The sequence below is a fragment of the Desmodus rotundus genome, chromosome 7 (assembly GCF_022682495.2).
Source record: "Desmodus rotundus isolate HL8 chromosome 7, HLdesRot8A.1, whole genome shotgun sequence".
NCBI classification, from domain to species: domain Eukaryota; kingdom Metazoa; phylum Chordata; class Mammalia; order Chiroptera; family Phyllostomidae; genus Desmodus; species Desmodus rotundus.
In genome coordinates, this window is record NC_071393.1 from 130166572 (window position 1) to 130189258 (window position 22687).

At 45.4% G+C, this 22687-nt stretch overlaps 2 protein-coding genes across 2 annotated transcripts in view; one reads left to right on the plus strand and one right to left on the minus strand.

The window, feature by feature from the left end:
* Positions 1–5486, plus strand: part of PPP4R4 (protein phosphatase 4 regulatory subunit 4) — a 123820-nt gene extending 118334 nt beyond the window's left edge. Inside the window, exon 26 of the transcript XR_008427331.2 lies at positions 3398–5486. The gene's annotated coding sequence lies outside the window, so the exon portion shown is untranslated. The remainder of the gene's footprint in view (positions 1–3397) is intronic.
* On the minus strand, positions 807–19596 carry SERPINA6 (serpin family A member 6). Its single transcript, XM_024568235.3, has 5 exons — positions 19457–19596; positions 11582–12195; positions 5505–5775; positions 2607–2754; positions 807–1264 (listed from the first exon to the last, which is right to left on the minus strand). Exons 2-5 carry the CDS (start codon positions 12174–12176, stop codon positions 1064–1066), a joined length of 1215 nt encoding a protein of 404 aa, XP_024424003.1. The 5' UTR covers positions 12177–12195; positions 19457–19596; the 3' UTR covers positions 807–1063.
* Between the last annotated feature and the right edge of the window lie 3091 nt (positions 19597–22687).

A 22687-nucleotide genomic window follows, 5' to 3' on the forward strand; every position in this document is an offset into this window, starting at 1 on the left:
TGCCTCACTCTTGACATTAGTTAGAATGCATTTCGTGTTTTTTTTCTAAGATGATGGCTTTAGGATTCAAGTTCCTAATATATATGGTACAGATAGTATATTTAAGGAAGTATCCTTCAATCCTTATTTTTCAAGATATATGCTTATCCATCCATCCATCTATTTATCTATCATCATATCTATTTATATGTTTCTTTGTCAGTCAGTCAGTTTGGTTCTTTATCTCATTTAATACTTTTTGCCCTTAACTGAGAGGGTAACGCCTCTTCCTCTTGCAGTGTCGCTCTACTGCCCTCTACTGGCAGTTCAGCATCATGCCCAGCAGGCAATGCAGAAGTGTTTAGAAGGTCCTGATTGATTTTTGCAGAGCAGCAATGAAGGGAGGGTTTGGAGTTGAGACACAATAAATGGATAACTTTTTCTGCTTTAAGCAGTGATATATTTTAAAGAAATTTAAAAATATTTTATATTTATTCACATATGTATTTACCCTTTGCAGTATTCTTCATTGTTTCATATAGGTCCAAGTTTCCATCTAGAATCATCTCTTTTTGGCTTTAAGTACTAGTTTAATTTTTTTGTATGTGTGAAGGTGATAAAATTTCTCAGCTTTTCTTTGTCTGGAAAAAATGTTTATTTTTGCCTTCATTTGTGAAGACTTGTTTTTGCTTTTTTTTCCCCCTTTTTGAAAGATATTATGACATTATCTCCCTAACATTTTAAAAATGTCTTCCTGTTGTATTTTGGCTTACCTGAATTCTTGTTTTTAAAGTTTTTATTTAGAAATAAGTTCAAATATACACAAATTTTCAAAAATAATAGTGTTTTTATATACCCTTCACCCAGCTTCCACACAGTATTATATAACTATAGTGCAAATGATAAATGGCAGATTACATTGGTGCTGTATTATATGCATATTATTCACATTTTGTCCGTTGTCCCACCTCTCTCCAAAATACTGTCATCAGTCACAGTGCAAGTTTACAGAGGACAACCTGGAGAAGCCTGGGGGGACTCTCCACCCCACAGATCACTTCTATGGGGTCCCTGGTACCTAGAGTCAGACTGTGCTGTGGCTCTTGGGATTCACAACCTTGACCAGGAAGAGGCTGCTCCAGGTGAAGTTGTCAAAGACCATGATAATGAAGGGCTGGTTGAAGTGAATGGTGTGAGCCTCAGATGTCACGTTTCTGGTGACTCCAGCGGGGGCGGTGGCCTTCACACCCTTCTCTTCGAGTTGCAGCCCGGCCTTATGGACCACCTGTTGGGATGGACCAAAGGTGGCGGTTGAGCACCTACTGTGTGTTGTTGGGAGCTTCCCCTCCGTGTCACTTGGGCTCCTCCCACCCTCGGTTTTATGGATGGTGAAGCTGAGGTTCAGAGGTCACTTGCTGTCTCCTCATCTAAGTGGCAGCCCCAGGACTAGAGCTGAGGATTTTCCACCACCAGGACGCGGGCTGCATCGAGACTTCCTCGTTAGGAAGCAGGCAGATGGAGCCCACCACGTGGAGGTTTAAGGGTCTCATGACCCCGACTGGACCTTCCTGGGCCCTGGGCTGGTAGAGGGAGTTCTCATTCCCTTTTCACTCTGCTGGGTAGATACTGGGGGTCAATTCATGCACAGTGCTTGTGCTTATTCTGTATGGAAAAGGGTAATCTCTGTGTTGTTGTGAACAAAATTAGAAGGAATTTTGAAACTGGCGAAATGCTTGAGAGGCTTGTATTGAAAGCCTCCAACGGGTAAGGATTGGCTAATTAAATAGTCACGTCCTATGGAGCAGCGACTCTTGCTGACTGCACAGCAAGGAACTGGGGGGCCTGGGTGGCTCTGTGCATGGGCGCATGGCTAGGAAGGTGCTGAACTGGGATAGGAACCCTAGCAGTGTGTCTTGGGAACTGAGGTTTTGAGTGGAGGAGATCCTGGGTCACATATCGGGCTGCTGTTTACCAGCTCTGTGGCCTTGCTGAGTTATCTGCCGCCCTGAGCTGGAGATCCCTTCTCCAGGAGGTTGGGATAATACCCAGTGGTCAAGCTCTGTGTGCCGGAGCAAAGGGGCTGCTGCCCCGACCTCCTTCTCCTGTTCCCGCTCTCATTTGCCACCCACAGGACTGTAAGGGTGCACGGGGGCGGGGCCCGGCATAGTCTGGGGCACATTGTAGGTGTAAATGAATATTTGCTGAATGAATGGATGGATGAATGAATAACAGAGCAAAAAGCTGGTGAAGACATGAATGTAATTGGGTAGAAGATTCAGTGTCATCTCATTTGACAGTTTCCACTTTCCCAGTTTCTTTTTGCAGTGGTCTCTCTCGGGCCTGCCATAATGATGTCGTTTTGCACAGCCCCCCCCTGCGTGGCCTGGCGGAATGGGTAGACGCCCAGGCTGTGGCCCTCCCTTGTCACTAGCTTCCTGTGTAATCTTAGGGACAACACATTTTCTTCCTGAGCCTTCGCTTAGTCTGTTGTAAAACTATGGGCTTGGACAAGACCTTGGACTCTCAGCCTGGGGCCTAGAAGCCTTTTCATAGCAGGGCTCCATGTTGCTTATAATTTGTATTGTTCATTTTGGGGGAAAATAAAGATAGACTCTGGAGACCCTTACCTTTGATAACTTCAGCTGGGCCTCTTGGGTGATGCCTGAGAAATTGGCCTGGTCGCTGAACACGTCTCCAAAGCCCATGTTCTTCAGGAGGGCTTCAAGGTCATAGGCTCCAGCGATGGAGACCTTGGGGATGTGCAGGTCCACCTGGCTGCCCAGGGAGAAGCAGATGGAGTTAGACTTCCCAGGCTGGGCCTGGCCAGGCAGACTTCCTGTAATTCTTGCAGACCCTAGCTCCAAGCTGGACACACTTCTCTGGGGACACAGGCAAGGACAGGGCCAGGGCCAGATCTGCTTCTCCCTCTACCACATAGGCAGCTTCCTCTCTGGGCCTCTGAATTGCCAAGTCTTTCTTTTCTTCTCAGCTCTTTCTTTGAGCTGATTCCACCTGTGATACAGCCGGACCACTGGACATTAAAGAAAAGGGTCCCTAAAGAAGCCTTTGCGATCTCTCTGCCAGAAGTGGAGGAGGGGAGAAGTATGGGAGCAGGGTCCTGGCCCCAGATGTGCCACCAGTGCGGTGTGACCTAGCTGGGTCCTCCCCAGTCTGTGCTTGTCCTCATCCGCACAGCCAGGCAGCGCGGGCAGCGCAGGCTGCTGTCCTGGCCCCTCTGCGCAGAAGCGCTGGGTTGATTCTGTGAGCATTCCGTGATTTGGCCCGCAGTTCCCAGTGGGTAGAGCTGGTGGGGTTTCTAGAAAGTTAAGTGGAGTCCTACTGGGAATGGGATGCTAACCGTTTTTACCTATCAAGGCAGTAATTTCATTTAAATATTTCTTTTTTTCCTACCCTGCAGGGGAGAGAAGATGCCTGAAACCCTGAGTCTGCGGGGCGTCAGGTAAAGGACTCAGGCCCCCAGCAGGCTGGGGAGGCAGGCGGCCTCCCTGCACTGAGCTGCTGCGGCCTTGCGAGGCCTGGAGGCTCGGAGCAGCCCGCAGGAAGTTGAAGACGTTGCTCAAGGGGAGCTGAGGGGGAGCCGCAGGTGAGCAGGATGTGTAAATTCGCCTCTGGACTGGGAAATAGCAGCAGGAAGTAAGGGAGGCGGCCCTATACCACGCACCTGGTGGACCTGCTTTACCTTCTGTTCCTCATCTAATCCACACTCGCTCACACAAGCCTCCCAAGTCGGGGTCTGCGTCTTCGTCTTCAGTGTCCAGAGTGAGAGACCGAAACTCCAGGGAGGCTCAGGAACTCCCCCAAGTGCCCCCACGGGAAGCAGCAGGAATGTGAGAAACCAGGACCAGTCACCTCAAAGCCCTACCTCCTCATCCCTGGAGAGCGGCCCACAAGACATAGAGCCGAGGGTGAGTGAGTGGCAGTGGGACAAGGGGACAGAGGAAGAAGAGAGTGTGTGAGCTCTGTGAGTGGGGTGCGGAGGCTTCCTGTGGGAGGGGGGTATAAAGAGGACCTGAAGGGTGCTGGTTTGGTGCACAGGGGAGCCTGGCGGGGGATGCTGAGAGGGGAGGGTGAGGGCGTGGTCACGCAGCACAGCAGTGAGGAACTGGAGGATCTGTCTTCCAGAACTGAGCAAGCCCCGTTCGGATGGAGTAGAGAATTATTCATGCCCAGTCACATACGAGACGGGACCCCAAAAAACCCAGAATCATCTTCTGGAGGGCAGGCCCCTTGTAGGACAGGCTTCCCCCACTAGGTGAGTGTTCTAGGAGCCCGTCCGTACCAGTGTACCTGCTGGTGTTGTTGTGAGAGTCTGCGTTTGGCTTCAGTGAAAAAATTTTAAGACTCTTTCAGTGCATTTGCCCATTTCACGATGGGTGATTTATGAGCCCACCTGCCCACCTGGCCCCCCCCGAGTGTTCAGCAATTTTTGACCAAAAATGGCATGACCCCCATGCCTCACCCTCCCTATTCACCTGATCTCACCCCCAAGTGCTGTTGTGCTATTGATGGATTGTAAGTTTAAGTGGTTTAGCTAAGAGATTATTTTGGTGTAAAGAGAAAGATTATCCCCCTCATTTGCAATATATTAGGATCCGGAATTTGTTAGAATCACGGTGCATTATCAGCACCTGGTGGCAGTTTCTCTTGGGGGGGTGAGGTGGGGGTGGGACAGTTGAAAAGGTAAAGAGCTGGCAAATGGATCCCTACCTGCCATGGACACCCCTCACTCTCTTTCTCCTTATTCATTTATTACCTTTTTTTTTAACCTACTTTCCATATTTTTTCTTTTTTCTTTCTTTTTTCTTTTTTTTTTTACTTTCATACTGATTAATTGAAGAACAGTTAGATCCCATGGTGGATATTATGGTCATTTTCATTGTGTCTTTAAATCAGGGGTGTCAAACTCATTTTCACCAGGGGCCACATCAGCCTCGCGGTTGCTTTCAAAGGGCTGACCATAATTTTAAGACTGTATACATGTAACTACTCCTTAACAGTTAAGTGAGAGCTTGGTGCTGCCACCGGGTAGAAACAAGGTGCCGGGCCAGACAGAACAAGGCGGAGGGCCGGATTTGGCCCGAGGGCCTTGTGTTGCCACCTGTGCTTTAAATGGAATCTCTCGGGCGTCTTTAGCAGCGCTTGGTTTCAGGTAAGCGAGAGAATAAAGTGGATGAGTGGGAGGCTGGGTGATTGGTGAACTCCGTTTAAGAAAATGATGCAAAAAATGTGATAACACAGAGGGCTGCCATTAATCTCCCAGTACCTCCCGTTTTGGAATGCCCCAAAGTATCTCCGTGTCAATCAACAGATAAATAAGTGTGACTTCTAGGTCAGAGGACTTCTTGGTCAGGGATCCTCATGGCCTTTGGAGACTAGCCGATGAAAACAATGAACCCGGGTGAGTCTGAGGCGAGAGAGCACCCAGGTGCACCCCCTTTCCACCCACCCCACTCTCTGGGGACACATCCATTTCAGAGGTGCACACGGCCGGCTGGGAGGCTTACCCGCTGGTCAGGCCTTCAGACCATCTCTGAATGGTGTCCCGGCTCAGTGCGTTGATGACAGAGTCTATCTTCCCCTTCTCCGGAAGGATGAAGAACACGGTCTCGTTGCCCATGTAGTCCAGCTGCACCAGCTGGCAGGGGAGCACCGAGTCGTTAAGGTACTTGATCTTGCCAGACTGGAACATCATGGGCACCTTCACCAGGGTTGACTCGTCCACATAGAAGTTCTCCTCCCTGGTACTTTCCAGGTGGAAGGGGTGTGCCCATGTGCCTGGGAGGAGGAGGGAGAAGGAGGGCAGGAGACAGCAGTGAGTGCAGGAGCTTGGGGGCAGCTGAGCACCAGGGGTAACTGCTAAGCAAGTCACAGAGCAGCCTCCCTCTGTCCACTTGAGTTTCCTGGTAAAATGGGAACTCCCCAGGTGTTTAAGTCCTCTTCCGTCTTCTGCCCTTGTGATGAATTTAGAATTAACCCTGTTTCTGAGATTGGTGGAGGGTGTGGACGAGAGAATGCTGGCTGTAGGATTTGGGGGTTCAGTAAACGAGATTCAGTAAATCAGACTCTGCCTGTTGCCCCCACCTGGAGTGGATCCTGCACTGGAGGGCTGTGGAAGAGGTGTTGGATCTTAGGCTGAAAAGTCAAGGTCAAGGGTGGGGGTAGGTTTAGAGGAATGGACCATCCATTTCATCCCCACCCCTTGTCGTCCTGGCCACAGAAGCCCAGCAGACGGCCTGGCTGCCTAGTTGATTGTACCCACTCTCCTGCATGAGGCTCCTGACCTCCCTTGTGGCCCAGAGGGCTACACCGCTTTCCTGGAGCAGAGTCAGGGTGAGAAGATTTCTTCAAGGCCAGCCTCCACCCCTCTGTAGGGGCTAGTAATGGAGACAACAGGGAGAGGCTAGAGGCTGCATGGAAAAGAGCTACTGATGTGGAGCCTGGAGACGCCAGAGCTATTGCTGGTCCATCCCTAACAATTGAGTGTGAACTCACGGTCTAACTGTCTCACAGCAAGTGAGAGAATTGGATGATTTTTAAAACATCCTCCAAAGGAAGTCTGGGGTCCTCAGAACTGAAGGGGCTGGTGTTTTGTGGCTAACTTGTCCAATTCACAGCAAAAAGAACTGCGCTGAATATTTTTTAGTGATAGGTTTTCATCATTATAAGTATACTGTTTGCTTTTTTACTGCATATTTCTTTTCTAGAAGCAAGCATAACACGTCCAGTTTGGCACAAAACAACATACGGATGGGGTCTAAGGCCCACTTTAAGGGATTTCTTCTTGGAAGTTTTTAGGCCAGGAGAACTCGTGGTAGAGCAACTTAAGGACTTTTGGAGGGAGATCAGAGGAGCAAGGATGAGTCCCCTGGAGAGTCTTTTAACAATATTTTTAACTGTTCTCCAAAAAGGAGCTGTCAAGATAGCTCACTAAGGAAGGAACACGCCAGGGACACTTTACACGTCCTACGACTAGAGATGACAGCTGCATCTCTCTCCACGTCCAGTACCCTGGCATGCTGGGAACGTCTCAGGGTCTCCCCCAGCTTCAACAGGGGCTCGCCAGTTAGTTCTGCTGCACCACAAAAAACCTGTGCGCAGCGAGGTAGCCCACACCCCTGTCAATGTCTTGTCCTGCATCAGAGCCTCTCTGATTCTGTTAACAGGAAGTACTGTTTTCCATCACCTCAGCCCCGCGGTGGTTGCGGGAACACAGAGAAACAGAGAGAAGCCCCTGCCAGATGGGTTGTGCTGTGTCAGCCCCTGTCCCGCCAGCCCCTGAGGCTCCTCTCAGGCTCAGGAGGACCCTCCCTGTACCTGGGTTTGCTGTGCTTCTCTCCCAGGGCTGTATGGCCAGAACCAATGCAGCCACTATTGAGCCCTTTCCATGTGCCAAACATTACGGAAAGGCACTGGGGCCACCAGAGAGGCGCAGATGCCATGCACGAGAGTGCAAGTCCAGAGGGACAGACGGCCTGTGGAGTGTGCGGGAGCACCAGTAACATTTCTAGGCAGGCGTTTCCAGACTCTGTGGGCCTCCCACCGTCAGCTGTAACGAATGCTGCCTTTTGTGTGGAACCGCAAAGACCCTAAGTAGTCAAAGCAATCTTTCGTTTTTAAGATTTTATTTATTTTTAGAGAGAGAGGAAGGGAGGGAGAAAGAGAGGGAGAGAAACACTGATGTGAGAGAGAAATATCGATTTATTGCCTCTCGTGTGTGACCCGACGGGGAACCGAACCCACGACCCAGTCAAGTGCCCTGATCAGGGATCAAACTGGAAACCTTTCTCTTTGCCGGACAGCACCCAACCAACTGAGCCTCACCAGGCAGTGCAGCCAAAACAATCTTGAGAAAGAAGAACAAAGCTGGATGCATAACACTTCCTGATTTCAAACTATATTGTAAAGCTATAGTAATCAAAACAGTATGGTACTGGCATGAGAACAGACATGTAGACCAATGGAACACACTTGAAAGCCTAGAAACAAGCCCTTACATATATGGTCAACCAACATTTGACAAAGGGAGCCAAGAATACTCAAAAAGATAATCACTTCAATAAATAGTGCTGGGAAAACTAGATATTCAGGTGCCAAAAAATGAAACTGAACACCTATTTTACACCACTCACAAAAACTAATTAAAAATGGATTAAAAACTTAAAAATAAGACCCGAAACCATAAAGCTCCTAGAAGAAAACATAGGAAAAAAGAAGCGTCTTGACATTGATCTTTGTGATGATTTTTTAGATATGATACCAAAAGCACAAGCAACAAAAGAAAAATAAAAAAGTGGGACCACATCAAACTGAAAAGCTTCTGCACAGCCAAAGGTGTGATCAGCAAAATGAAAAGGCAACCCACAGAAAGGAAGAAAGTATTTGCAAACCATATATTGGATAAGGGGTTAGTACCCAAATTATATAAAAGATTCATGCTGTACAACAGCAAAAAAAAAAGATCCCTCAAATGACACAATTAAAAAAGTGGGTAGGGGACTTGAATAGATATTTTTCCAAAGAAAATATAGTCTGGCAAGTACTTGAAAAGGTGTTCAACATCACTAATCATTAGGTGAATGCAAATCAAAACCACCACGCGATACCACCGCACACTGTTAGCATGGCTATTGCATAAGAGACGAGACAAGGCCTGGCAAGAGTACGAAGAAAATGCAGCCGCTGTGCCCTGTTGGTGGGAATGTAAATTAGCACAGCCATCATGCGAAACAGCATGGAGTTTCCTCAAAAATTAAAAACGGAGCTGCCATATGAGCCAGCAGTTCCTCGTCTGGGGACACATCTGAAGGTGATGCAATCACCGCCTCCAAGAGACACCTGCACTCCTGTGTTCATCACAGCCTTCTTCACAGTAGCCAAGATAAGGAAACAGCCTTAGGGTTTGTCAACAGATGAATGGTACAGAAAATCTGTGCGTACACAATGGAGTATTATCCAGCCATAAAAAGAAGGACGTCCTGGTTTTGAGACAATATGGACGAGACTTGAGGGCATTATGCTAAGTGGACTAAATCAGACAAAGACAAGTACTGCCTGATCTCACACACCTGTATGTGGGATCTGAAAATATAGAACTCATAGAAACAGAGAGTAGAATGGTTTCCGGAGCTGCGGGTTGGGAGAAGTGGGGTGCAGATGGCCAAGAGGAATAGACTTCCAGTTACGAGATGAGTAGGTTCTGGGGACCTCGTGTGCAGCATGGCGACTACAGCCAGTGACACCGGACTGTGTACCCGACAGTTGCTAAGAAAGAAGGGCTTAAACGTTCTCAGCACACGGCACATGTACACACAAAGGTAACTATGGGAGCGACGGGCGTGGTAAACAGCCTTATTTTGGTAATCACCTCACATCTACATGTACCCACTCATCACTCTGTACACCTTAGGCTTACACGATGTTGTAAGTCAGTTGAGTCTCAGTAAAGTCGCGGACAAAAAGAACGCTGCCTTTGCCAGTCAGTCCGTCACCCTCATTAGTCTGCAAGCAGGGAGGCCTCTGCCCGGTGGGTCCCCAGACTGGTGTGGGGAATGAGCAGAGAACCCAGGGGCAGGAGGAGGGCTTCCTGAGGTGCTAAGGCCATCCAGGGACAGAGAGCTAGGGGAGGGAAGGGGAGACGAGTTGGCTAAGGGGGGCCCTGTGTGAAAGCCGGGGAGGGAGAAAAGGGCATGTGAGGGGTCCGCTGGGGATCGTGATTCGGATGACCGTTGCTGTTGGTGATAGACACGTGCTAAGGATTGTAATTACTTCTTTCTTTCTGTTTCACCTGCACTTCTTTGAATATGACTGCTTAACTGAAACTCAACTACTTGGATCCACGTGGTTACAAGTTCTAACAAAAGATTGTTCAAATGAGGTGCGGAAAACTTCAGAGGGTGTGCATGAGGAGCAAGGATTTGCCTGAGGGAATCAGGGGAAGCTTCAGGGAGGAGGTGACTTTTGAGCCACGATTTGAAAGCTGGGAAGAAGTTTTAGGCAGTTGGACACTTTGAGGGAGGGCTCAGGGGACCAAAAGGGCATGGTCTTGTGGCAGGAAGAATGGTCCCCCAAAGATCCTAATCCCTGGGACCTGTGAGTATGTTATGTTGTATATAGCGAGAGGAAATTAAGGTTGTTAACCAAGTAACCTTGAGATGAGGAGATTATTCTGGATTATACAGGGGTGCCAAATGTAATCACAGGGGTCCTTAAAAATCGCAGGGGAAGACAGGAAGTTCAGAGTCAGAAAGGAGATGCGATGACAGAAACGGACACAGGGGTGATGCACTGGCTTTGGAGAGGGACAGAGCCATGAATCAAGTACAGTTGACTTCTAGAAGCTGGGAAAGGCAAGGAACTAATGCTTCCTTAGAGCCTTAGACCTCCAGAAGGGCGTGCCTAACCGACACCGTGACTTTAACCCAGTGTGACAGATTGTGGACTTCTGACCTCTGGAATTGTAATATAATAAATTTGCATTGTTTTAAGCCACCAAAATTGCAATAATTTGTCAGAGCAGCAATGGGGAACTCATGCAGGCTTCTATGGGGACAGCCGTGCTCAAGGGCTTGACAGGAATTTGGTGTGGTTGGACATTCTGTGTGTGTGTGTGTGTGTTTGTGTAGGGAAAATATTGACACAAGGCTGCAGAGGACAGAAGCAGTTGACTCTGGGTCAGGGTTTCCCAACCTTGAGACTATACCCATTTGGGGGCAGATATTATGGGGGCTGGCTTGTGCATTTTAGGGTGTTTAGCAGCATCCCTGGCTTCTACCCAATAGAAGCCACTCCAGTAGATGCCAGTGGCACACCCCACCTTCCCTACCCCACTCCACCCCTAGTTGTGACAGCCTCAAATATCTCTAGATATTGCCAAACATCCCTGAGGATGGATGGGGATTGAGAAATAAGGACTTTAGATTTTATTCTCAAGGACAATATATCCCCAAATTGTCTCATTGTTAAAGTGATTAGGAGAGGGTGCCTTGTTAAATTACAAACTCCAGGACTTTCCTGGGGAGGTTTTGCTTTAGTAGGTCTGGGGTGGGATCAGTAATCTATACTATTAACAAGTCTCCCTGGTGATATGTGTGTCGGGCACTTTGGAAAACCTGTTCCAAATGGGAGGACTGAAGTTTGGCAAGGGCGGGACCTGCGCAGAGCTGGCTGTGAGTACTTGGGAAATGTGTGTGTGACAACTTGGGGCAATCTGAGAGTTCTGGAGGTCTGTCTGGTTCCCGGCTGTATTTCCAGGCCCCTGCCCCGTGCCTGACTCACAGCCAGGACTCAGCCCACCTTTGTAGAGTGTGAGGCAGCCAGACTTTCATGGGTACATGTTTGGGCCTCACACCAACCTGTAAGAGCTTGGGCAAGCCACTCAACTCTTCTGGTTGTCATTCTGGTCTTTTGTGAGATTATATAATTCCCCCTTCCTAACAGGCTTATAGTGAAGATGGAGACTCACAGACTGCATGTGCTCAGTAAAACAAGGCTTTGTGCAAGAGAGTGCTCTGGGTTTCGGTAGCTGTTACTACTCTTGGCGATAGTGGATGGCGTCTTGTCAGAATGGGATATGTAGCGTTACCTTTGAAGAAGATGTAGTTGACCAGGATAAGCGTGGCCGGGCTATTCAACTCCGAGAACAAGTCCACAATTTTCTCTTGTGTCTTATTCTTGATATACTCATTGATTTGCTTACTGGCTCTGGCCCAGTCCTGGTCTATAGCCAAGGTGTCCAACTCATAGTAAAGCTTGGCATCTGCTGAGAATGACTCTAGAAGCTCCAGGCTCTGGTTGAGGAACAAGGCATTGCCCATGGTGGCATCTAAGTCCTTGAGGAGGTGATGTAGATACTGGAAGTTGTGGTGGATCTTAGCCTCGGACATGTCAGTTAGGTTGAAGCCCAGGCCTTGGAGAAGCTGGGCCCTTGTGGAGCCGCGGGCACCCAGAGAAAGCATAGCCAAGGCCATGGAAATGCTCACGGGAGAGATGAAGATGTTCTTGCCAGGAGATGAGGCCACTAGGTGCTTATACAGGTCAAAGGCAAAGTCAACATTGTTTGGAGCCAGGTTCCGGTGGTGGCTTCCCACGCTCATGTCAGTATTGGGGTCCTTAGCCTGGACAGTCCAGAGGCCACTGGTGGACAGCCACAGGAGACAGGTACACAGGGAGAGCAGCATTGTTCAGGATGGCTAGGCCCTGCAAAGTTGGAAACGCTCATTAGATGATGTGGGGCACCCCAGGCCTTGGGGCATGGTGGAACAGTGGGCAGAAGACCCCATCCAAGCCCGTTTCTTCTTCCACATTGACCTTTGTGACCTAGGGCCGGTGAGGACTCTGGGTCTCCACTTTCTCATCTGAAAGTATAGATTATACCTGCTATGATGTATCAAGTATCTACCAGGCGTCCAACATTGACCTACATGTTTTGCCTATATTTTCTCATCCACCCCCCAAACAAACTACTAAAATAGATAATTATTCTGATTTTAGATAGACAGAAACATAGGCCCAGAAAGCTTAAACATCAACCCAATCAATATATTCAAAGTATTGAAAAAAAAAAAACCACACCGTCAACCAAGAATTCTACAGGTGGCAAAACTGTCCTTCAAAAACGAGGGCGAAATTAGGACATCCCAGATAAACAAAAAGGGAGTTCGCTACCACTAGGCCTCCCCGGCAAGAGATGCTACAGGGGGCCCTTCTGATTGAAATGAAAGGACACTAGAGAGTGAGCAGGATCTCTGTGAAGAAGTAAAGACCTCTGGTAAAGGTGAATGTGTGAGCAATTATAAAAACTAGTATTATTGTAATTTTGGTCTGTAACTCCACTTTTATTTTCTGTATGACTTTAAAGACCAAAGCATAAAAAGCAATTATTAATTTATGTTTTCAGATGTACAGTTAATAAAGATGTAATTTTTGACTTAACTGAAATGGTGTGTGGGGTGAAGCTATATAGAAACAGAGTTTTTGTATGAGAGTGCTGTAACTTTCGGATGTTAAATGTAATTTCTCCAGTAATCATAAAGAAAATAGCTATAGAATATGCATGAAAGGAAGTGAGAAGGGAATGAAAATGTTTCACTGCAAAAATATCAACTATAACACAGAATAAGACAGTAATGCAGGAAATGAGGGGGAAAGCTATAGGATACATAGAAAACAAATAGGAAAATGGCAAAAGTATGTTTCTTCTTATTAGCAATTATTTTTAATGTAAATGGACGAAATTTTCCAATCAAAAGACAAATTAGCAGAATGGGTTTAAAAAGGATCCAGCTACATGCTGGCTACAAGAGACTAATTTTTTATCCACAGACAAAAATATTAAAATGAAAGATTGGAAAAAAGTTTCCCATGTAAATAGTCACCAAAAGAGAGTGGTGGTAAGGTGCCAGAAGGAAGGAAACGATAAATATTAGAACACAGATAAATAAAATAGAGAATAGAAAAACTAGAGAAAAATCAATGGAATAAAATATATCTAATCAATATGTTAATATAGTAATATATAATAATAATCTTCAAGAAGATTAACAAAATCAACAACTTTTTAGCTAGATTGAGTAAGAAAAAAAGAGGGAAGTCTCAGTTACTAAAATCAGAAATGAAAGTAGGGACATTACTACCAATTTTATAGAAATAAAAAGAATTATAAGAGAACATTGTGGAGAAATTACACATCAAAAAATTGGATTATCTAGATGAAATGGAACCAATTCTAATAAAAACAACATATCACGACTGCATCACAATGAATTAGAAAGTCTGAACACACCTGAAGAAGTTAGAAAATGGAATCAGTAGTTGAAAACCTCCTGACAAAGAAAATCCTGGACCACATAACATCACTGTTGAATTCTACCAAACACTTACAGAATTCACACAAGTTCTCTTCAAACTTTTTGTTTAATTTAAAATTCTTTTAATGGGAATACTTTCTAATTCATTTATTGCCCTGATACCAAAGCCAGATAAAAACATTATAAGAAAAGAAAACTACAAAATCTTCAACAAAATACTAGCAAATAGAATTCCGTGGCATAGTAAAAGCCGTACCAGCATGACCAAGTGGTGTGTGATCCTGGAATGCGAAGATAGTTTCACATACAAATTCAGTGTAATGTGACCCACATGATAAAAACACTCAACAAACTAGGAATAGAAGGAAACTACCTCAACATAATAGAGGCCATATTTGAAAAGCCCACATGTAACATTATATGCAATGGTGAAAGATTGAAAGCTTTTCATCTAAGATTTGGAAGAAGACAGGGTGCCTGCTTTTGCCTCTTCTATTTAACATAGTCCTGGAAGTTTTAGAGCAGTTAGGCAAGCAAAAGAAATTAAAGGCATTCAAATTGGAAAGGAAGAAGTAAAATTACCTCTGTTTACCAGAGTAGGTAATCTTAAATGCAGAAAACCCTAAAGGTTCCACAAAATACCTGTTAGAATAAATAAATAAATTCAGCAAAGTAACAGGATACAAAATTGACACATAAAGATCAGTTCTGTTCCTATATGCTAACAGTGAACAATCTTAAAAGGAGATTAAGAAAATTTCATTCACATTAGCATCAAAAAGAATAAAATACCTAGGAGTTAACATAGCTAAGGAGGCAAAAGACTAATACAATGAAAACTCAACAAAAATTGCTGAAAGCAATTGAAGATATAAATAAATGAAAAGCATCCTGTGTTCATGGATTAGAGGACTTAATATCTTTAAGATGTCAATACTGCCTGAAGAGATCTATAAATTCAATGCAATCCTTATCAAAATCCCAATGAGGTGTTTTGCAGAAACAGAAAAATCCATCTTAAAATTCCTGCAGTGTTTCAAGGGACTTTGAGTAATGAAAATAGTCTAGAAAGAAGGACAAAGTTGGAGGTTCATACTTCCTGATTTCCAAATTTACTATAAAGCTACAGTAATCAAAGCAGTGTGGTACTGGCATACGGCAGACAGATAGAGACCAATAGAATAGAACAGAAAGGCCAGAAATAAACCTTTGCATGTATGGTCAAATGATTTTTGACCATTCAATGGGGAAAGGACTTTTCAGCAAATGGTATTGGAAAACTGGATATCTACATGCAAAAGAATGAGGCTGGACCCTTAGACTTTGTACCATAATATAAAAATTAACCCAAAATGAATCAAAGACTTAAAGGTAAGAGATAAATAAAACTCAGAAGAAAACCCAGAGGAAAAGCTTGATGACATTGGATTTGGCAATGATTTCTTGGATATGATACCAAAGATATAAGAACAAAAGAAAAATGGAATAAACTGAACTTCATCAAAATAAAAAAAAAGTTTATTCATTAAAGGATGCTATCAAAAGAGTAAAAAGGCAATCCACAGAATGGGAGAAAATATTTACAAGTCGCATACTGATAAAGGATTAATATCAGAATATATAAAGAACTAAAACCTCAAGTACAAAATTACAAGAAAAACCCAACTCAATTCAGAAAATGGGTAAAGGATTTGAATAGACATTTCTTCATAGAAGATATACAAATGGCCAATGAGCATGTGAAAAGTTGCTCCATATCAATAATCATTAGGAAAATGCCAATCATAACCACAATGAGATACCATTCATACCTATGAAGATGGCCTTTATAAAAAGCAAAAAAACAACTGGACAAAAATTAAGTGTTGGCCCGGATGTGGATAAATTGAAAACCTTGTGCATTGCTGTGGGGAGGTTAAATGGTACAGTCATGGGAAAAAGAATATGGCAGTTCCTCACATAATCAAATGGAATTATTTGATCCAGCGATTTTACTTCTGAGTATATGCACAAAAGAATGGGAAGCAGGGACTCAAACAGACATTTGTATGCACCAATAGTCATAGCTGCATTATAGCCAAAAAATGGAAACAACCCCCAAATCCATCAGTGAATGAATGGGTAAACAACACGTGGTTGTATAAGGAAACCACCTCTGTGTTTTTCCTTTACTCTCGCACTACTACCACACTTCACTCCTGACACCAGATGTGTGGGTTTTCCACACATCAACCAATTCTCCGACACCAGCTAGGTGTGCTACCATTTAACTCAGTCACGACACTGTCTACTTGGAGACTGCCCCTGCTTCAGTTGAGAGGCCAATGTCAAGTCCCAGATTGCCACCTGGACTTCTGACTGCCTTATAGCCAGTCAGAGTTCCCATGACCCCCTTGCTGGGTTCAATAATTTTCTAGAGTGGCTCACAGAAGACAGGGAAACACTTGCTTATGTTTACCAGTATATTATAAAGGATATAATAAAGAATACAAAAGAGACCCAATCAGATGAAGAGATTAATAATAGGGTGAGGTCCAGAAGGGTCCCAAGCACAGGAGCTCCTGTTCCTATGGAGTTGGGGTGCACCGCCCTCTTGGCATGTGTGTGTGTTCACTAACCTAGAAGTTCTCCGAACCCCATACTTTAGGGATTTGTATGGAGACCTCATCACATAGGCAGGACCGATGATTAACCCAATCTCCAGCTCAAGACGATGAAGGATGGAACTGCAAGTTCCCAGCTTCTAACTGCGGGCTGATCTTTCTGGTGACGAGCTCCCATCCTGAAGTCACCCAGGAGCCTACCAAAAGTGACCACATTGGCACAGAAGGCTCTACTGTCACCCAGGACATTCCAAGGGATTTAGGAGCTCTGGTCAAAGACCAAGTGTTAGAACAAAAGATGCTCGAGTGCTCATATCACTTAGGATATTAAAGGGTTTTAGGAGCTCTGTGCCAGGAACTGGGGGCGGAGACCATATATATTTTCCTATTATTTCACAGTGTCATATATACAAGATGTAGTATTACTCAGCCTTAGAAAGGAAGGACATTCTGACACACTACAACATGGATGAACCTTGAAGACATTATGCTAAATGAAATAACCCAGTTACAAAAAGAATTGTGTTGTTTCACTTATATGAGGGGCCTAGAGCTGTCAAATTCATAGAAACAGCAAGTGGAACAGTGGTCAACAGGGGCTGGGGTAGGGGATGGGAAGTCAGTGTTTAATGGGGCAGAGTTTCAGTTTGGAAAGATGGGAAAGTTCTGGAGATGGCTGTGGTCACGGATGCACAGCAATGTGCAGGTTCTTAATGGCACTGGACTGGATGCTCAGAAATGGTTTAAATGGTCATTGTTTCTATATTTTACCACAAGAAAAAAATTCAGGAAAAAATGTAAACGTTTGGTAAGAGTTGGAAAAAATGCAGCCAAGGTCAGAATCAGTAAGTGGACATTCTGTCTGTGAGGCTGGTAGTCGCAAGCCCTGTGCTTTATGGAGCCACCTACATCCCCACAAAGAAGGGATGCCTATAGGAGAAGCAGGTTCCCCTGCACCGCTCCTCCTACGGGACCAGGCGTTCAGGGAGGGCTGGGAGCCCACAGTGACGTCAGTGCCCCCAGAAGACTGTGTCGCATTTGGAGTGTGGAACCACCAGTGTGCTCCGGGATACCCTGGAGCCCTTTCCCTGGCACAGAGATGGATGCAGACATCCCTCTGAGCTCCCTGAGTTCACCTCTGACCTTCCCCAGGTGACTCCTTCATCTTTGTAATGACCCTGCTGCCCTGCCCCCGTCCCCCCCCACACCCCCCACTTCTCCCTTCTAAGCAGCTGCCTGGCCTTACAGACAATTCTGTAATTTTCCTGGGTTACATGGCAGACCACGGTGAATTAGGATCCTGGTATTAGTATTTATGACCTAGGTGTCTTGGGTGGACTATTTAAGCTGTCTCAGTTTCCACAGTATAAGCTGGATAATAATACCTACCCCAGATGTTGCTCATTTGACCTTCCGAGTTTTTGGTGTTTGTCTCCTCTGTTCCAGTCTGAGTACACAGCCCAAGTTTGGTACTCGTCATCTTTCCCAGGATCAGCAGTCACCCCTTACCTGGGCTCCTTGCCTCCTGCTCAGCTCCTTCCAACCCCTTCTTCCCCCTGAAGCCAGAGGCATCTTCTAAAACTCAAGCTGATTGGCAGACTCCTGCTGACAAGCTCCATTACTCCCAGCCAGGGTCGAGCTTCACTAAGGTGGCCCAGGGTGGAGGGGGGTAGGGGTGGGGCTCATCACCTCCTCCCTGGTGATAGCTCCTAGCCTCAAATGTGGCTGCTGGAAGTCTCAACCACAGCATGCTGGCTGGCTACCTCTGGGTTTGTTTTTTTTTTTGCCCAGAACATACCAGACTTTCATCCCTCTGCTGGGGTCAGGGTAGGGAAGGTCATTTTGGTTTCCCATTATTTGTGGAGCCAGCTCTGGCTTGGGAGCAGTCCCCTCTTGCCCCATGTGGCTTCACTGTGTAGGTCCATCTTCTCCCTGCCTCGTCTGGCTCCCTCTTGCCCTTTGTTATGCGGATCCCAGGTCACCTCCTCCAGGAAGCCCTTCCTCTGTGCTTGTCTCTCTCACTGCCCCTGTCACACTGCAGTGAAATCTTTGCCTTAGCCCCCATCACCTTTGTACCTGTCTTTGAGCCCCTCTTGGGCAAGGACCCCATACCGTGCACATCCTGGCATGGGGGGCTTGCCCCCAACACAACTCTTTTCGCTTCCCTTCCTGCTGTCTCAGGTCTCCCACTTCATCCCCTTGGTGTTACTCCTCCAAGTGGGGATTGGAACACTACAGGGTGGTTGTGAATATCATAACCTGCATACCAGGTTATGTTATCTGTGTTTTCTTATGTGACCTCACTTCGGTGTCATCCCGGGCCCATTGTAAGGGTGAGAAACAGGCCCAGGGAGTTAGAGCGGGAATTCTAAGCTGTGGGGTCTGACTTCAGAGCCTTTCTCCAGTCTGCAGAAAGCAAAATGGCGAGTGAAACAGCTCTCCGAAAATGCAGAGTATCGGTATGATTCATGAATTTCATTTCAAGTATGACCTTGTCCCTCGTTTCTGAAGTGACCTATGTAGTAAACACCCACTGCGCTCTCGGTGTGCACAAATGCCTTGTGGGCCAGGTACAGTCCTGGGTGCTCTGCACTGCAGCCTCCTGACATGAGGTGTAAAGCGGATAGCTCCGTTTCACCTGCAGTACCCTTGCCCCAGGTCACTGAGCCAGGAGGTGTGTGCTACTCCACAGAATGCACAGCCTGCTCTATGTCAGCCGGGCACCCTCTTCCCCTGACCTTGTGTTCCCCCTTGGGGTGCTGCCCATGCCAGCTCTTCTACTCTGCTCTGGGGTTGTTAGGCTGTTTGGCTCAGGAGCATCAGTCATGAGACAGATGGGAATGGCGCTTGGCTCAGCGTCAACCCTGAAAGGCAGGAGGCCAGGGGAAATCAAACCTCCTGTGGGCAGACACACAGACGCTGGAAGCCGGCCCCAGGGTTGCTCCCTCTCCCCGCTGGCTGTTCTGTTCCGTACCCTAATTGAAAAATCAAATAAGCAAGTTGCAGTCCTTGTGTTCTGGAGGACAAATGTCCTCAGGTGGTACTCACGGTCTGCAGAGGGCTCAGGCTGCACCCGCTGGCTGGGTCCTGCTGTGCTGGGTCCTGTATGTGTACAGTAAGCCTGCGAGGCAGCTGCTGCTAAATCTTGTTTGCCAGCTTCCTTGCTGGTTAATGGTTAGAGGGGGGCCAGTGGCCTTCATCACCAGTGCTAGTCCCCGCCCCCCAGCCATTAACCAATAGGAGGCTTTTCCAGGAAATTTGAGTACGCGCACCAATGCCCCAAATTAAGTTCAATTCCCTAAAGTTTTATTTTTTTAATACCAAATGTTGCATCAATATTTGTGCAGCTGTCACAGAAACTACAGGTGCCTTTAGTTAGCATGATGCACAACACCTGTGCAGAACCAGGTGCTCAGCTTGGGCTGGGGCTGGGGCTGGCATGGTCTTGCCTTCAAGGGACCTCAGTCTGGTAAGAGAGACAAGCATGGAACAAAAGCAGCCAGGTGCTTCCCATGGCTCATCTCATTTAATTTCCACAATGACTCTATGAGTGGATACTGTTACCACTTTTCTTTAGATGAGGAAACTGAGGCACATGGAGATTATGTGAGCTGCCCTTGAGATTCAAATCCAAGACCATGCAGCTCTAAAATCTAGCACCTTCCCTCTTCCCCACATTTTGATTCATCGGTTCTTTTTTGATTGCAGTGACAGAGACCAAACAGAAACCGCTTTAAAGAAAAGAATATTTATTGGGTCTTTTCAGTGAGAGTTCTGCAGGGTGGAGAGGGTTTCAGGCCCGGCTGGATCCTGCGGTTCCCAAGTTGATCATCAGATCTGTCTGTCTCTCTTTTTGAAAAATTCTATCTTATCTGTACTTTCTTCTGCTTTCCTTTCTCTCTGTGATGGAGACAAAGGTGGCCATTTCACCTCCGGGCTATTTAGTTCTAACTAGTTATTTCATATCAGAAGGAAAGAGACTTACTTTTTCCTCAGCACTTATATCAAGGACTTTGGGCATGGTTTTCCTTCTTAGACTGATCACAGGTGCAGAATAGGGCGTTTGAATGTGTCCAGTGAGGGTCCAGTGACCCCTGCTAGGTTGACAGTGTCATTTCCTTCCCTCCAGGGGCAAGGGGAGCTATTTCCACGAGGACAGAAGACAGTTGGGCCCACAGTTAGGCCTACACCTGGGGCTAGAGTTTGGGAGGGGATTTCAGTATTATTAGTACTTACTGGTCTTTTCAAGTTTTTTTTTTCCTCAAGCCATTTTTGGAATATATATCTAGGAATTTATTATCTTAAATCTTGTATCAGTAAGTATTTTTATTTTCTTTGTTCTATATTTTATTTGTGTATTTCCTCTCTTTTTTCCTCTTGATGAGTCTTTTTAGGGAGATTCATCTAGCTAATCAATCTTTTCAAAGGACCAGCTTTCAGTTTTGTTAATTCTTACTTTTTAAAAAAATCACATTGATTTCTGCCTTTATATTTTTACTTTAAAATTCTCTGGGTTTTCCTCTGTTGCTTTCCCCCCTATTTTCTTGAATTAAATGCTCTGTTTTCTTACTTTTTATCATTTTCAGTCTCTATATAAGTAAAGTTAAAAGTTTTTTTATTTTTTTAAGTTAAAAGTGTTTATCTTAATACTGAGTTACCTATGTTCCACAATTATTTATACTATTCCCATTGCCATTTTTTTGAAATATTTCTTAATTGCCTTTATTGTTTTAATTTTTACCCAAGGGTAATTTAGTAATATGTCATTCAGTTTTTTAGAATTTTAGGCTACTCTCTTGTTATTAACTTTTATGTCATTGTGGGCAAGGAATAGCTTCTATATATATTGAGTATTTGGGACTTACTGAGGCTTTTGTTCAATCATATGTGGTCTTATGTTTTTTCAAAAACATGTAAATGTCTTATGTTTTTAAAAAATGGGTATTATCTTTTGATATGATATATACATCATCTATGTATACATCATATGCAAATATACATGGTATGTATGCATCATGTCATATATGTGTATACATCACATCGTATATGTATATACACATATGGGTATGTATAAAAGCTTGGGCTTATTATTTTATTCAACTCTTCAATGTCCGTGTTGACTCTACTCACGCGAGCTCTCCAGTGGCTCAACAGGGAGTGTGCCGACCCTCAGCACGCCCGCTCACTCGCATCTGCGTCAGCCGCTGAACGGCGCACCTGGGACAGCTAAAGCGTGTGTGCTTCCGGCAACGCTGTGCCGCGGCTCTATTGTTCTTTTTTCTTTGTTTCATAGGACACATTTTGGCCCGAAATTCTGCTTTATCTACCAAGACTGCTTTCCTGACTTCCTGTCAGTCAGTACTTGCCTGATATAGCCCGCTCTTCTATTCCCAGATTGCACGTGCCTTCCTGTTTTATGAATATCTTATGTACACAACATTTTGGTGGGTTTATTTTAATTATCCAAACAAGAGGGTCTCTGTGTTTTTATTGGCAAAATGAACCTATTTACATTTATTTTAATTATTGTTGTATTAGGATTGAGATACTATTATTCCATATTTTTCATTTTCTATATGTTCATTTTGTGTCCTTTATTTCTTTGCATTGAAAAGACTGAATTTTCTCCCATGGGTTTAAAAGATGTTTATTCTCTTTTTGATATTACGGAGGTTCCCTTCTGCGAAAAACCATGCACACCCCAGCTGAGCTCCGTCGTAGAGCTGAGACAGACCATCTCTCCTGCGCCTTGTCTGAGTTCCTACCCACAGAGCCCAAGGGGATAATAAACAGTTACTTTAAGTTACCGCACTTTTGGGTAATTTGTTAGACGATAGTCCTCACAACAGGTTTTGTTACCTGGAGGTGGAGTGATGCATAACTTCGCCTAAGAATGTGGCAGTGGTCCTGGGACCAGTTGGCCCATGGAGTGGAAAGGCCTTCTGAAGACTGCGAGTGGATGCCTTTGGCCCTCGCGGAGGCTGCGAGGCTTGCTCGAAGGAAAGTGGTCATGGGAAGCGGGAGGAAGAGCATCCTTACCAGGCGTGGTGAAAGTTTAGCAACACTGTCACCTGTGGTGACGTGAAAATAGAAAATAGAACAATGGCTGGTGAAATTTCCAGGCAAACTGTTGAAGGTATGGTTTGGCTCCTTCTTGTTGCTTATAGTAAAATGTGAGAGAGGGTAGCTAAGCTTAAATTTTTTGTTAAATATAAGAGAGACAGCACTTTCTGGGCAAAAAAATAATATAGTTTCTCCTCCTTAGGCAGGGACATCAGC

Bases quoted from the DNA above. Each gene is read 5' to 3' on its own strand.
- SERPINA6 (XM_024568235.3), bottom strand. From the start codon at position 12,176: ATGCTGCTCTCCCTGTGTACCTGTCTCCTGTGGCTGTCCACCAGTGGC. The intron at 5,776-11,581 runs GTAACGCTACAT...TCCTCCTCCCAG, and splicing joins CAACTACATCTTCTTCAAAG to GCACATGGGCACACCCCTTC. The intron at 2,755-5,504 runs GTAAGCCTCCCA...CTCCCTGGGCAG, and splicing joins TCTGAAGGCCTGACCAGCGG to CCAGGTGGACCTGCACATCC.